The following is a 14,727-nucleotide window of genomic DNA, read 5'->3' as shown; positions in this document are numbered from 1 at the left end:
TGCATGTCGTCGTGGAGCAGGTGAAGGATGTTGACGAACTTTTGGGGGCATCCGAAATGGAGGAGGACGCTCCATAGACCATCGCGGTTGACACTGTCAATCGCCTTTGTAAGGTCGAAGAAGACCATGTATAAGGGCTGGTGCTGATCCCTGCATTTATCCTGCAGCTGTCACGCTGCAAAAATCATGTCCGTTGTGCCCCGTAGGGGACGAAATCCGCACTGTGACTCCGGGAGGAGCTCCTCAGCCACAGGGAGAAGACGGTTGAGGAGGACTCTAGCGACAACTTTCCCAGTGGCTGATAACAGGGAGATTCCCCTGTAGTTGCCGCAGTCGGACTTGTCCCCTTTTTTAAAGATGGTTACGATCACGGCATCTCTGAGATCTCCCAGCATGCTCTCCTCCCTCCAGATGAGAGAGATGAGGTCATGTATCTGCGCCAACAGTGCCTCTCTGCGGGTTTTTTGTTGGACCTTAGCCTTGAGCCGCCTGTAATGTTGCTTTGTTATTCCCGAGTTGGGTTGTTGCTTAAGGCTTAGCCACCGCCATTGTGGAAGAGGAGGAGGCCCAGACGGCGTCATGGAGGAGAGGCACAGCTGTCGTCGCTGGAGGGGATCCAGTCGCTGCTGGGAAGAGGCCTGGACGCCGCTGGGGGCTGAACGCCTGGTTGCCAATGGGAAGAGGCCTGGATGCCAATGGGAAGAGGCCTGGATGCCAATGGGAAGAGGCCTGGGGGCCGAGCGCCTGATTGCCAATGGGAAAAGGCCTGGACGCCGCTGGGAAAAGGCCTGGACGCCGATGGGAAAAGGCCTGGACGCTGCTGGGGGCCCAAACGCCTGGTCGGATGCTCACCTAGCTCGCCGGACATCGTCGAGGTTCGGGGATCGGGCGGAGCAGCTGGGAAGAAGTCGAAAGAGGAGGAGGAGAACGCTGCAGGAGTCTCGGGCGTCGTTTGTTACCTGGCCTCTTCTAACTGGTGAGCATCATGGCTGTGACTCTTCCACTCCTTACTGACCTTCCACTCGGAACTCTAGTAGGCTACTGACCCTCCCAATATCTGCCCCCAACCAAGCCTCAGACCACCTACCATCAAGGCCGCTACTCAGCGCTGAGCTCGCGGCCAACATCTCGCCATAGGCAATTAGGCTCACACAGCAGTGCCTGGTCTCCAGTCGTCTTGGACCTCCTTGCCACTGGACCAAGACCTTGCTCAGCTTTTCTTCCCTACCTTTCCTGAACACCTTTTATCCAAGACTATTTAATCCCCAATTCTGTCCTTTTTTGAGCCAGGTCTCTGTATTGCCACATCAGATTCCCTTGTGGCTATCTGCGCCTGCAGCTCACCAACCTTGTTTACTAGGCTTTGTGTGTAAACCTATCTTGGACCAACCTGTGTTCTCTCTTAGTCTGACTTCACCTTGCTATTCCTTGCTTTAATGCAAAGTGTCTCTCCTCATCCTTTGTGTACCTTGTTTCTCCTTTCTAATGCTACATCCTGGTGCCCATCCCCCTGCCAAGCTAGTTTAAACCCTCCCCAACAGCACTAGCAATGCACCCCCCCCCCCCCCACCACCACCACCCCCCATGAGGATATTGGTATCGGCCCTGTCGAGGTGCAACCCGTACGGCCTGCACTTCGACGGCATGAGGCGTGAATTGGCTAGAATAGACTGGCAAATGATACTTAAAGGGTTGACGGTGGATAGGCAATGGCACACATTTAAAGATCACATGGATGAACTTCAACAATTGTACATCCCTATCTGGAGTAAAAATAAAACGGGAAGGTGGCTCAATCGTGGCTAATAAGGGAAATTAAGGATAGTGTTAGATCCAAGGAAGAGGCATATAAATTGGCCAGAAAAAGCAGCAAACCAGTGGACTGGGAGAAATTTAGAATTCAGCAGAGGAGGACTGAGGGATTAATTAAGAGAGGGAAAATAGAGTACGAGAAGAAGCTTGCCGGGAACATAAAAACTGACTACAAAAGCTTATATAGATATGTGAAGAGAAAAAGATTAGTGAAGACAAACGTAGGTCCCTTGCAGTCGGACTCAGGTGAATTTATAATGGGGAACAAAGAAATGGCAGACCAATTGAACAAATACTTTGGTTCTGTCTTCATGAAGGAAGACGCAAATAACCTTCCGGATGTACTAGAGGACCGAGGGTCTAGTGAGAAGGAAGAATTGAAAGATATCCTTATTAGGCGGGAAATTGTGTTGGGGAAATTGATGGGATTGAAGGCCGATAAATCCACAGGGCCTGATTGTCTGCATCCCAGAGTACTTAAGGAAGTGGCCCTAGAAATAGTGGATGCATTGGTGATCATTTTCCAACAGTCTATCGACTCTAGATCAGTTCCTATGGACTGGAGGGTAGCTAATGTAACACCACTTTTTTAAGAAGGAGGGAGAGAGAAAACGGGTAATTATAGACCGGTTAGCCTGACATCAGTAGTGGAAAAAATGTTGAAATCAATTATTAAGGATGAAATAGCAGCGCATTTGGAAAGCAGTGACAGGATCGATCCAAGCGAGCATAGATTTATGAAAGGGAAATCATGCTTGACAAATCTTCTAGAATTTTTTGAGGATGTAACTAGTGGAGTGGACAAGGGAGAACTAGTGGATGTGATGTATTTGGACTTTCAAAAGGACTTTGACGAGGTCCCACATAAGAGATTAGTGTGCAAAATCAAAGCACATAGTATTGGGGGTAATGTACTGGCGTGGATAGAGAATTGGTTGGCAGACAGGAAGCAGAGAGTCAGGATAAACAGGTCCTTTTCGGAATGGGAGGCAATGACTAGTGGAGTGCCGCAGGGCTCAGTGCTGGGACCCCAGCTCTTTACAATATACATCAATGATTTAGACAAGGGGATTAAATATAGTATCTCCAAGTTTGCAGGTGACACTAAACTGGGTGACAGTGTGAGCTGTGAGGAGGATGCTAAGAGGCTGCAGGGTGACTTGGACAGATTAGGTGAGTGGGCAAATGCATGGCAGATGCAGTTTAATGTGGATAAATGTGAGGTTATCCACTTTGGGGCAAAAACACGAAGGCAGAATATTATCTGAATGGCGGCAGATTAGGAAAAGGGGAGGTGCAACGAGACCTGGGTGTCATGGTTCATCAGTCATTGAAAGTTGGCATGCAGGTACAGCAGGTGGTGAAGAAGGCAAATGGCATGTTGGCCTGCAGAGCTAGGGGATTTGAGTATAGGAGCAGGGAGGTCTTACTGCAATTGTACAGTGCCTTGGTGAGGCATTACCTGGAATATTGTGTTCAGTTTTGTTCTCCTAATCTGAGGAAGGACATTCTTGCTATTGAGGGAGTGCAGCGAAGGTTCACCAGACTGATTCCAGGGATGGTTGGACTGACATATGAGAAGAGACTGGATCAACTGGGCCTCTATACACTGGAGTTTAGAAGGGTGAGAGGGGATCTCATAGAAACATATAAGATTCTGACGGGACGGGACAGGTTAGATGTGGGAAGAATGTTCCCGATGTTGAGGACACAGTCTTAGAATAAGGGGTAGGCCATTTAGGACTGAGATGAGGAGAAACTTCTTCTCTCAGAGAGTTGTTAACCTGTGGAATTCCCTGCTGCAGAGAGTTGTTGATGCCAGTTCATTGGATATATTCAAGAGGGAGTTAGATATGGCCCTTACGGCGAAGGGGATCAAGGGGTATGGAGGGAAAGCAGGAAAGGGGTACTGAGGTGAATGATCAGCCATGATCTTTTTGAATGGTGGTGCAGGCTCGACGGGCCGAATGGCCTACTCCTGCACCTATTTTCTATGTTTCTATGCACAGGTCCCACCTCCCTCAGAATCAGTCCCAAAGCCCCAGGAATCTAAAGCTTTCCATCTGTCCAGCCACGCATTCATCTGCTCTATCCTCCTATTTCTATACTCACTTGCGCGTGCTACCGGGAGTAATCCAAAGATTTCTACTATTGAGGTCCTGCTTCACAGCTCCCTAAAATCTGCCTGCAGGACCTCATCTCTCTTTCGACCTACATTGGTGCCAAGACTGGCAACTCAACCAGCACTGGAGCTGTCCAGGGTCTCGGTATGGGCAGTGAGCAGACTCAGTGCTTCCCACTGACCCAAAGATATTTTAAATCACCGAATAATTTCTATCAACGCAATAAATGTAGGTGTCAGCCATGGCTCACTGGGTAGCATTCGTGCTTCTGATTCAGAGGGTTGTGGGTTCAAGACCCATTGCAGAGAATTGAGCACAAAACTCTAAGCAGACAGTCCCAATGCAGTACCGAGGGAGTGCCGCACTGTCGGAGGGGCGGTACTGAGGGAGCGCTGCACTGTCGGAGGGACATTACTGAGGGAGTGCCGCACTGTCGGAGGGGCAGTACTGAGGGAGTGCCACACTGTCGGAGGGGCAGTACTGAGGGAGTGCTGCACTGTCGGAAGGGCATTACTGAGGGAGTGCTGCACTGTCGGAGGGGCGGTACTGAGGGAGTGCCGCACTGTCGGAGGGGCAGTACTAATGGAGCGCTGCACTGTCGGAGGAGCATTACTGAGGGAGTGCCGCACTGTCGGAGGGGCGGTACTGAGGGAGCGCTGCACTGTCGGAGGGGCATTACTGAGGGAGCGCCGCACTGTCGGAGGGGCATTACTGAGGGAGCGCCGCACTGTCGGAGGGGCGGTACTGAGGGAGCGCTGCACTGTCGGAGGGGCATTACTGAGGGAGCGCCGCACTGTCGGAGGGGCGGTACTGAGGGAGCGCTGCACTGTCGGAGGGGCGGTACTGAGGGAGTGCCACACTGTCGGAGGGGCGGTACTGAAGGAGCGCTGCACTGCTGGAGGGGCGGTACTGAGGAAGCGCCGCACTGTCGGGGGGCAGTACTGAAGGAGCGCTGCACTGCTGGAGGGGCGGCACTGAAGGAGCGCTGCACTGCTGGAGGGGCGGCACTGAAGGAGCGCTGCACAACTGGAGGTGCTGTCTTTTGGATGGAACGTTAAGCCAAGGCTCCCTCTGCCCTCTCGGGTAGATGTAAAAACACCCATGGCACAATTTGAAGAGCAGGGGAGTTTTCTCGGTGTCTCTCAAAATTTATCCCTCAACCAAATACACGATTCAAAATTATTTGATTATTTAAATCATTGCTGTTTGTTGGACCTTGCTGTTTGCAAATTGGCTGGCGTGGGATTTTGATAGAATACAACAACAACTTGCATTTAATAGCGCTCCTCACATGCAGCAAGGCATGAGAACATTCGACAACAGCAGCCTCTCAGCCAGCCACGTTTCTCCAGCAACATCGGTTCCCTTGCTCACACGACCATCTCGGTCTCCTTTTCCGACATCGTGTCATGGATCAGCTACAACTCTTCTCCAGCTCAATATTGGGAGAGCTGAAGCCATTATTTCCAGCCCTCACCACGAGCACTACCCGTATCTCTCTACCCCTCGCTATCCATACAGTCAATCTGAACCAAATCATACGTGTGAACGGCTGTTACATGAGGGGCTGTCCCTGTGTCAATGGGGTTACACTGGGTGTCAGTGGGGTTACACTGGGTGTGAATGGGGTTACACTGGGTGTGAATGGGGTTACACTGGGTATGAATGGGGTTACACTGGGTGTGAATGGGGTTACACTGGGTGTGAATGGGGTGACACTGGGTGTCAATGGGGTTACAGTGGGTGTGAATGGGGTTACACTGGGTGTGAATGGGGTGACACTGGGTGTCAATGGGGTTACAGTGGGTGTGAATGGGATCACATTGGGTGTCAATGAGGTCACACTGGGTGTCAATGGGGTCACACTGATTGTGAATGGGGTTACACTGGGTGTGAATGGGGTTACACTGGGTATCAATGGCATTACACTGGGTGTGAATGGGGTCACACTGGTTGTGAATGGCGTTACACTGGGTGTGAATGGGGTTACACTGGGGGTCAATGGGGTTACACTGGGTGTCTCTGTGTGACTGGCCCCGCCCCTCTCTTGTGATTGACAGCTCCAGTACGCAGTAATGACGCAAAAGCGCTTTGGACTGAGGTCACGGGAGCAATGGGGCGGCGTTATTGCGTTGTCATGGTTTCAGTACATAGAGCAACGGCTGCGCTCGAGAGATAGATATTTATAGAGAGAGAGAGAGATATAGAGAGAAAGCGAAGGAGAGATTGAGAGAGAGACAGGGGGAGACTGAGAGAGTCAAAGGGAGATATATATATATATATATAGAGAGAGAGGGGGGGGGGAGGGAGAGAGAGAGAGAGAGTGAATGAAAGAGAAATAGAAATAAATAGGGTGAGATAGAGAGAGAGAGAGAGAGATAGAGAGAGGGAGAGACAGAGTTAGATGGATAGAGAGAGAGAGAAAGAGAAATAAATAGGGTGAGATAGAGAGAGAGAGAGAGAGACAGTGAGAGTGGGATAGAGAGACAGAGTTAGATAGATAAAGAGAGAGAGAGAGAGAGTGGGATAGAGAGAGAGAGAGACCGAAAGAGGGAAGAGAGGCAGAGAGATACAGAGAAAGAGAGATAGAGATAAAGAGATAGAGCGAGAGAGGGGGGAGTGTGACAGTGATTGTGGAGCAGCAGGGGGTGGGGTTTGGGATCTGATCAGCAGCCGGCAGGATGTCGATGACGGAATCGGAGGAGTTTGAGGAGGAGCATGGCGCTTATTTAGGGGTGAGTTTATTCAGCGCTGAACTCTCCGCCCCCCCCCCCCGCGAGACACTCTCCCCCGCCTCCGGGGACACTGCCCTGCCCCCCCCGGGACACTGAAGATTGAAACTGAGTACTGTGTACAATGAGTAAGTGTGACCTTAGCTCCTTTAATGCGACTCTAGAATGCAGGTACCCCGTGGGTGACCTGCTTATATACCCTGCTCCCAAGGGATGCTGGGATCCCTTGGGACTCCAACAGATGGGCCCTCTGGTGGTAGTGTGATACAGGATACAAGGGTTAAATACATAACATCACTCCCCCGTGAAGTCAACAGTACACTTATTTATAAGGTGAGACGATCTGGGGCTTTTCGCTCCCTTGGCGATCGTCTCGGTACAAATGCAGGTGTGGGTGAGTTGGTTAGTTCTTCACTGGGCTGATGGACAGTCGGTCTTGCCGGGCTGCTGGGGCTGGTGAGTTCGGCTTCGTGGTCAACCATGATGTCAGTTGCCACTTGTGTGTGTGTTGGAGGGTCAAAGTTGGTGGTGTCTTCTTCGGGTTGTTCGTAGCTGTTGGTGAACCGCAATTTGATTTGGTCCAAATGTTTTCTGTACGTTAGTCCATTGGTCAATTTGACCTGAGGCACTCTACTCCCCTCTTTGGTTGTCAGCGAGCCATTTGGGACTATGTTCACAATTGAACACAAACACAGGATCATTGATCTCAATCTCGCGTGACAAATTTGCGCGGTCATGGTGCACACTTTGTTGATGCCGCCTGCCCTCCACGTGATCATGGAGATCAGGGTGGACAAGAGAGCCTTGTTTTTAGCGCCCTTTTCATGAGCAGCTTGGCTGGGGGAATCCCGGTGAGTGAGTGGGGTCTGGTACGGTAGCTGAGCAGCATTCGGGACAACCAGGTCTGCAGGGAGCCTTCCGACACGCGTTTCGAGCTTTGCTTGATGGTCTGAACTGCTCATTCTGCCTGGCCATTGGATGCGGCCTTGAATGGGGCAGATGTGACGTGTTTGATACCATTGCAGATCATGAATTCCTTGAATTCAGCACTGGTGAAGCACGGCCCATTGTTGCTGACTAGGACATCAGGCAAGCAGTGTGTGGCAAACATGGCTCGTAGGCTTTCACTAGTGGCCGTGGACGCGCTTACAGACATTATCGCACATTCAATCCATTTTGAGTAAGCGTCCACGACAACCTTGCTAGAAATGGGCCTGCATAGTCCACGTGGATCCTCGGCCACGGTTTGGAGCGCCACGACCGCAAACTTAGCGGTGCCTCTCTGGGTGCATTGCTCAGTTGAGAGCAAGTGTTGCACTGGCGCACGCATGACTCTAAATCTGAGTCGATGCCGGGCCACCACACATGGGATCTGGCTATAGCTTTCATCATTACGATGCCTGGGTGGGTGCTGTGCAGCTCACAAATGAACGTATCTCTGCCTTTCTTGGGCAAGACCACGCGATTGCCCCACAACAGACAGTCTGCCTGCAGGGACATTTCATCTTTGCGCCTGTGGAACGGTTTAATCGCCTCCTGCATCTCCGCTGGGACACTGGACCAGCTCCCATGGAGGACACAGTTTTTTTTACCAAGGACAGTAAAGGATTCTGACCAAGGACAGTAAAGGATCCTGGCTGGTCCAGGTCCTGATCTGGCGGGCCGTAATGGGGGACTTTTCGTTCTCGAATGCCTCCACGACCATGAGCAAGTCCGTTGTCTATGCCATTTCCACCTCGGTGGTGGGCAATGGCAGCCACCTGAGAGCATCTGCGCAGTTCTCTGTGCCCGGTCTGTGGCAGATTACATAGTTGTATGCCGACAGCGTGAGCGCCCATCTTTGGATGCGGGCAGAGGCATTGGTGTTAATCCCTTTGCTCTCAGAGAACAACGATATGAGCGGCTTGTGGTCAGTTTCAACTCAAACTTGAGGCCAAATAAGTACTGGTGCATTTTTTTTACCCCGTAAACGCACGCCAGAGCTTCTTTTTCAATCATGCTGTAGGCCCTTTCGGCCTTGGACAAACTCCTGGATGCATACGTGACCGGTTGCAAAATCCCCGATTCGTTAGCCTGTTGTAACACACACCCGACCCCGTATGACGACGCATCACAAGCTAGCACTAATCGTTTACAAGGGTTATACAGGACAAGCAGTTTGTTTGAACACAGCAGATTCCTGGCTTTCTTAAAGGTAGCCTCTTGTGACCTCCCCCATACCCAGTCGTCTCCCTTGCGCAGTAGCGCATGTAGGGGTTCTAGCAGGGTGCTTAACCCAGGTAGGAAATTACTGAAATAGTTGAGGAGTCCCGGAAACGACCGCAGCTCCGTCACGTTCTGTGGTCTCAGCGCGTTCTTGATGGCCTCCGTCTTGGCGTCGGTGGGTCTGATGCTGTCTGCTGCAATTCTTTTTCCCAAGAACTCGACCCCCTGCGCCAGGAAAACACACTTCGAGCGTTTCAACCTGAGCCTCCTGCGATCCAACCGACCTCTTCCAGATTCTTCAAGTGCTCAATGGTGTCCCGATCTGTAACCAGTATGTTGTCCTGGAAAACCATGGTGCAAGGAACCGACTTTAGCAGGCTCTCCATGTTCCGTTGGAAGATTACCGCGGCCGACCGAATTCCGAACGGGCACCTGTTATAGATGAACAGACCTTTGTGCGTGTTGATGCAGGTGAGACCTTTTGAAGACTCCTCCAGCTCCTCCGTCATGTAGGCCGAGGTCAGGTCCAGCTTGGTGAACGTCTGCCCTCCAGCCAGGGTCGCAAATAGATCGTCTGCCTTGGGTAGCGGGTACTGGTCCTGCAGTGAAAAACGGTTAATCGTTACTTTATAGTCCCCACAAATTCTAACCGTGCCTTTAAGTACCGGGACAATCGGACTAGCCCAGTCGTTGAATTCCACCAGCGCGATGATGCCTTCTTGCTGTAGCCTGCCCAGCTCAATTTCTACTTTCTCACATATCATGTACGGTACCGCCCGTGCCTTGTGGTGGATGGGTCGCGTATCGGAAACCAAATGGATCTGCACTTTCGCCCCCGAGAAGCTTCCAGTGCCTGGCTCGAACAACGATGGGAACTTGCTCAGAACCTGGGCACATGAGGCGTCGTCGATGGACGAAAGCGCTCGGATGTCGACCCAGTTCCAGTGGATTTTTCCCAGCCAGCTTCTGCCAAACAATGTGGGGCCATCCCCCGGCACAATCCACAGCGGGAGCTCGTGTACTGCTCCGTCATAGGAGACTTTGACTTCTGCACTGCCAATTACAGGGATTAGTTCCTTGGTGTAAGTCCTTAGTTTGGTGTGAATGGGGCTGAGCTTGGGCCTGTGTGCCTTTTTGCCCCACAGCCTGTCGAAGGCCTTTTTACTCATTATGGACTGACTCACACCCGTGTCCAGTTCCATAGATATTGGAATTCCGTTCAATTCAACTTTCAACATTATTGGTGGACATTTCGTAGTGAATGTGCCCCGTACACTTCTGCCTCCTCGGTATGAGTCTCCAATTCAGCCTGATCCCCAGTGGATCGATTTTCCTCTGCAAAGTGGTGGTTTGCAGGGTTTGCAGCTCGTCTGCACATTCGCTGGAGGTGTCCCATTGTTCTGCAGCCGTTGCACGTATAGTGCTTGAAGCGGCATTGATGGAGCCGATGATCACCTCCACAACGCCAACAATGTGTTAATGCGAGGCAGTTAATGATTGATGGCAGACTCTGGGTCAACTGAGGTCGGGCTGTAGCAGCTAGCGTGTACGTTCTGCCATGTACATTTCTGCTTGAGACCAACGTTACTTTATGCACAGTACTGGCCGAAACTTCTTTACTCTGCTAAATCTGCTTGGTGCTGTCGCTGGTGGACATAAATGCCTGGGCTATCTTTATGGCTTTACTTAGATTTGGAGTTTCTACAGTCAACAGTTTGCGAAGGATTGTCTTATGGCCAATGCCCAGTTCAAAAAAGTCTCCGAGCATTTGTTCTAGGACTCCCTCAAATTCGCAATGTCCTGCGAGGCGCCTTAGTTCGGCGACATAGCTCGTCACTTCCTGGCCCTCCTATCGTTGACACGTGTAGAACCGATATCTCGCCATCAAAATACTTTTCTTAGGATTTAGGTGCTCCCGGACCAGTGTACACAATTCTTCGTCGGATTTCTCTGTTGGTTTTGCCGGGGCTAGGAGATTCTTCATGAGGCCACAGGTTGTTGCCCCACAGACAGTTAGGAGAATCGCCCTTCGTTTGGCAGTGTTCTCGTCCCCTTCCAGCTCGTTGGCCACGAAGTATTGGTCGAGTCTCTCCACGAAGGCCTCCCAATCATCCCTTTCTGAGAACTTCTCCAGGATACCGACTGTTCTTTGCATTTTCACGCGGTTGTTCGTTACCTTATCATAATAAAGGATGAAACTGAGTACTGTGTACAATGAACAAGTGTGACCTTAGCTCCTTTATTAAGTCTCCAGAGTGCAGGTACCTCGTGTGTGGCCTGCTTATATACTGTGCTCCCAAGGGATGCTGGGATCCTTTGGGACTCCAACAGATAGGCCCTCTGGTGGTAGAGTAATACAGGTTACAAGGGGTTAAATACATAACAGCCCCTCCCCCGCCCCTGGGACACTGCCACCATCCCCCGCTGAGACACTGCCCCCCCCGGGGACACTCCCCTCCCCCCCCCCACCCCAGGACACTGCCCCTTCGCCTCCTGCCCCCCCCCCGGGACACTGCCCCCTCCCCCATCTCCCTGGGACACTAACCCTCCCCGCCAGACACTGCCCTCTTTCTTCATTGCCCCCCCCCCTCCCGAGACACTGCCAGCCCCCCGCTGCCGGATCACTCACCCGCTACCCCCCCACCTCCCTCGCCCCCCCCCCCCTTCCGGACACTCCGCTCTCCACTTTCCTGCCTCCCTGGGGACACTCCCCTTTCCCGCCTCCCTGGAGACACTGCCCCCCCCCCCCCCCACCGGACAATGCCCTCTCCCCCCACTATCCCCCCAGAGACCGCCCCCACCCCCCCCCCCCCCCGGGCCAGATTGGGACTGGGCCTGTGGATGGGCAAGTGGGGTTCAGGTTTACGGGGAAGCAGCTGTGTGAGTTTCGGGGGAGAGGCAAAGTGCCAGCCCCAATCTGACATTGCAGGATAGTGTATGTATCACTCACTCTGTGCAGGCTCCCTCTTTTCCCAGGCTCTGCATCACAGCATGCCCCTCTCTGTGTTTGGGACTGTGTTCTCCCACAGGCCAGGTTGCTAACCTGCTTTTCCAATCGTCCTTATACCAGGAATATGAAGGTGAGCGGAATGCGGAAAACGAGAGGCATGGACAGGGGAAAGCCATACTGCCGAACGGGGACACATACGAAGGTGCCTATGAGCGTGGCAAGCGGCACGGAATGGTAAGAAATTCACTCTCACCAGCGTTAAACTGGGCAACGTACAAACCACTCTTTGTGATATTCTCAATGAATGATTCAAAGAGCTGACAGAGCACGATGCTCCGTAAATCAACAGAGCATTGCAACTGTGTCATCCAATCCATGTTCCATGTATAACACGCACGTGTCGCGGTGAGTGTTTAATGTTGGGGAGAACATGGGAGGCAGTGTTTCATCATCATCATCATCATCACAGGCAGTCCCTCAGAATCGAGGAAGACTTGCTCCCACTCTTAAAATGAGTCCTTAGGTGGCTGTACAGTCCAATACGGGAACCACAGTCCCTGTCACAGGTGGGACAGGCAGTCGTTGAGGGAAAGGGTGGGTGGGATTGGTTTGCCGCACGCTCTTTCCGCTCCCTGCACTTGATTTCTGCATGGTCTCGGCAATGAGATTCGAGGTGCTCAGCGCCCTCCCGGATGCACTTCCTCCACTTAGGGCGGTCTTTGGCCAGGGACTCCCAGGTGTCGGTGGGGATGTTGCACTTTATCAGGGAGGCTTTGAGGGTGTCCTTGTAACGTTTCCTCTGCCCACCTTTGGCTCGTTTGCCATGAAGGAGTTCCGAGTAGAGCGCTTGCTTTGGGAGTCCCGTGTCTGGCATGCGGACAATGTGGCCTGCCCAGCGGAGCTGGTCGAGTGTGGTCAGTGCTTCAATGCTGGGGATGTTGGCCTGGTCGAGGACACTAATGTTGGTGCGTCTGTCCTCCCAGGGGATTTGTAGGATCTTGCGGAGACAACGTTGGCGGTATTTCTCCAGCGACTTGAGCTGTCTACTATACATGGTCCATGGCTTCCTCCCCCTCCCCCAATCTTGCCATGACTCCCCACCCCCCGATTCTCCACCCACCACCCCGCCTGTCCCCGACTCCCTCCCCCACCCCGACTCCCTCCTCCCCTGTCCCCCCCGACTTTCCCTCCCCTCCCCAACTCCCCTATCTTCCCCCCCCCCCCCCGACTCCCCCTATCCTCCCCCCGGACCTCTTCCCCCCCCCCCCGCCTCGCCACCCCCTCTCCCGCCTTTCCCCGACTCTATCCCCCCGACTCCCCTCCCCCCCACCTTTCCCCTACTCCCCCTGACTCCCCTTCTCCCCCACCCCCCCCCCCCCCCCCGGTCGTCCTGATTCTTCCCCCCCCCCCCCACCTCACCCTGACTCCTCACCACCCTACCCCACCTCACCCGCCCAGCCTTTCCTGCTTCCCGTAGCCTTGTCCTAATTGGGGTTTGGTGGAAGTATCGGGGAATGTGGGCTATGATAGAACCAACCGGGGAACATAGGGTTTTGTTAAAACCTTGGGGGACCATGGGGTTTGGTTAAAACTATCTGGAGAATGTTAGGTTTAGTAGAACTATCTTAATTTTAAATTTAATTTGAAAAAAGGATATCAAATTAGAATGTGGAAAGACAAATGTTAAAAATAAGAGTATCTGTCTCTGGTGTAAGCCATTTGAACATTTAACTTTTCTGCCAACAAAGTACAGGTGAGATAATTGGTTAGCTTCAGAATTCAACTGCTATGTTTTAATTGAAAATTAAATTAACATTGAACTGAAGAAATATAATCTCTTTCTCCCCCTCACTTTGTCCCTAATATGTGTGCCTCTCTCCCTGAGCTTTATACACTTTCTGAACTTTACAAAAGTGACAACAGGTATGTAATTGTCTCTCTGTTTAACATAACACTCAGAATAAACTCTCACTCATTAACTTTTGAGCTCGAGCTCTAACAGCTGAGCAGAAACTGCTGGCAACAGTGATTTCTCCCCCCACAGGGTCTGATCCCCCCCCACTGATGCCCTCACTGTCCACATTCACTATTGAGGCCCGGGTATGGAGTGACCCCTTGGCTGAGGTACTGGTGAGCTCCCCATGCCCACAGAAACACGTGCCAGCTGATTGAGGAGAACGGGGGAGTTCGAGGGATGAAAGTCCTGAAGAATACAATGTGTTTTGCTTGCAAGCTGTTGGATGGGCCCTCTCACACACTCCGAGTACAGCCCCAGTCACAGCTGTATCAGTTATCACTATGATTTATGTTGCAGGGAACATACAGGTTTAAGAATGGAGCGCGTTATGTGGGAGAGTACATGCAGAACAAGAAGCATGGCCAGGGAATCTTCTATTACCCGGATGGCTCGAAGTATGAAGGTAATCTTTCGCCTACTAATCCTGCATTATTATGCAGTGAGGAATAAAGGTAGCCTGCTTAAACCATCGCAGCCAAACAACAGCAGGACATATTCTGTGCTGCGTTTTACTGGCCCAAGCTGCATACTTTGGTTGAAGAGCTGACTGTCTACCTGACATCTTGTTTTTAAAAACCAGCAAAGGACGACTAAAAAAATAATAGAGGGAAGATAGATTATGAGAGTAAACTAGCAAGAAATTTATAAACAGATAGTAAGAGCTTCTACAGGTCTTAAAAAAAAGGACGCATTTATTTGTACTGTAAAGATGGCCGCCCCTTGTCTCTGATTGGTCCCCTTGGAGGATAAGCCACACCCTGACGTTTCTCTGGAATGTATAACTGGAACTGCCCAGCCCAAGTTCTGACTGACTTCGCAAATTGTAACTCGATCCACTTTGACTTCCTGAAGCCACAGAGGATAGATCTCCCCAGAAGCCACCAAGTG

At 51.8% G+C, this 14,727-nt stretch overlaps 1 protein-coding gene across 1 annotated transcript; it reads left to right on the top strand.

Moving 5' to 3' along the window:
* Window positions 1-6,251: 6,251 nt before the first annotated feature.
* LOC139275514 (radial spoke head 1 homolog) lies at window positions 6,252-14,433 on the top strand. Its single transcript, XM_070892685.1, has 4 exons — window positions 6,252-6,670; window positions 11,943-12,056; window positions 14,137-14,242; window positions 14,420-14,433. Exons 1-4 carry the CDS (start codon window positions 6,617-6,619, stop codon window positions 14,431-14,433), a joined length of 288 nt encoding a protein of 95 aa, XP_070748786.1. The 5' UTR covers window positions 6,252-6,616.
* Window positions 14,434-14,727: the final 294 nt, after the last annotated feature.

The sequence above is a fragment of the Pristiophorus japonicus genome, chromosome 11 (assembly GCF_044704955.1).
Source record: "Pristiophorus japonicus isolate sPriJap1 chromosome 11, sPriJap1.hap1, whole genome shotgun sequence".
Lineage (NCBI taxonomy): Eukaryota > Metazoa > Chordata > Chondrichthyes > Pristiophoridae > Pristiophorus > Pristiophorus japonicus.
This window is presented reverse-complemented; position numbering and strand designations above follow the sequence as displayed.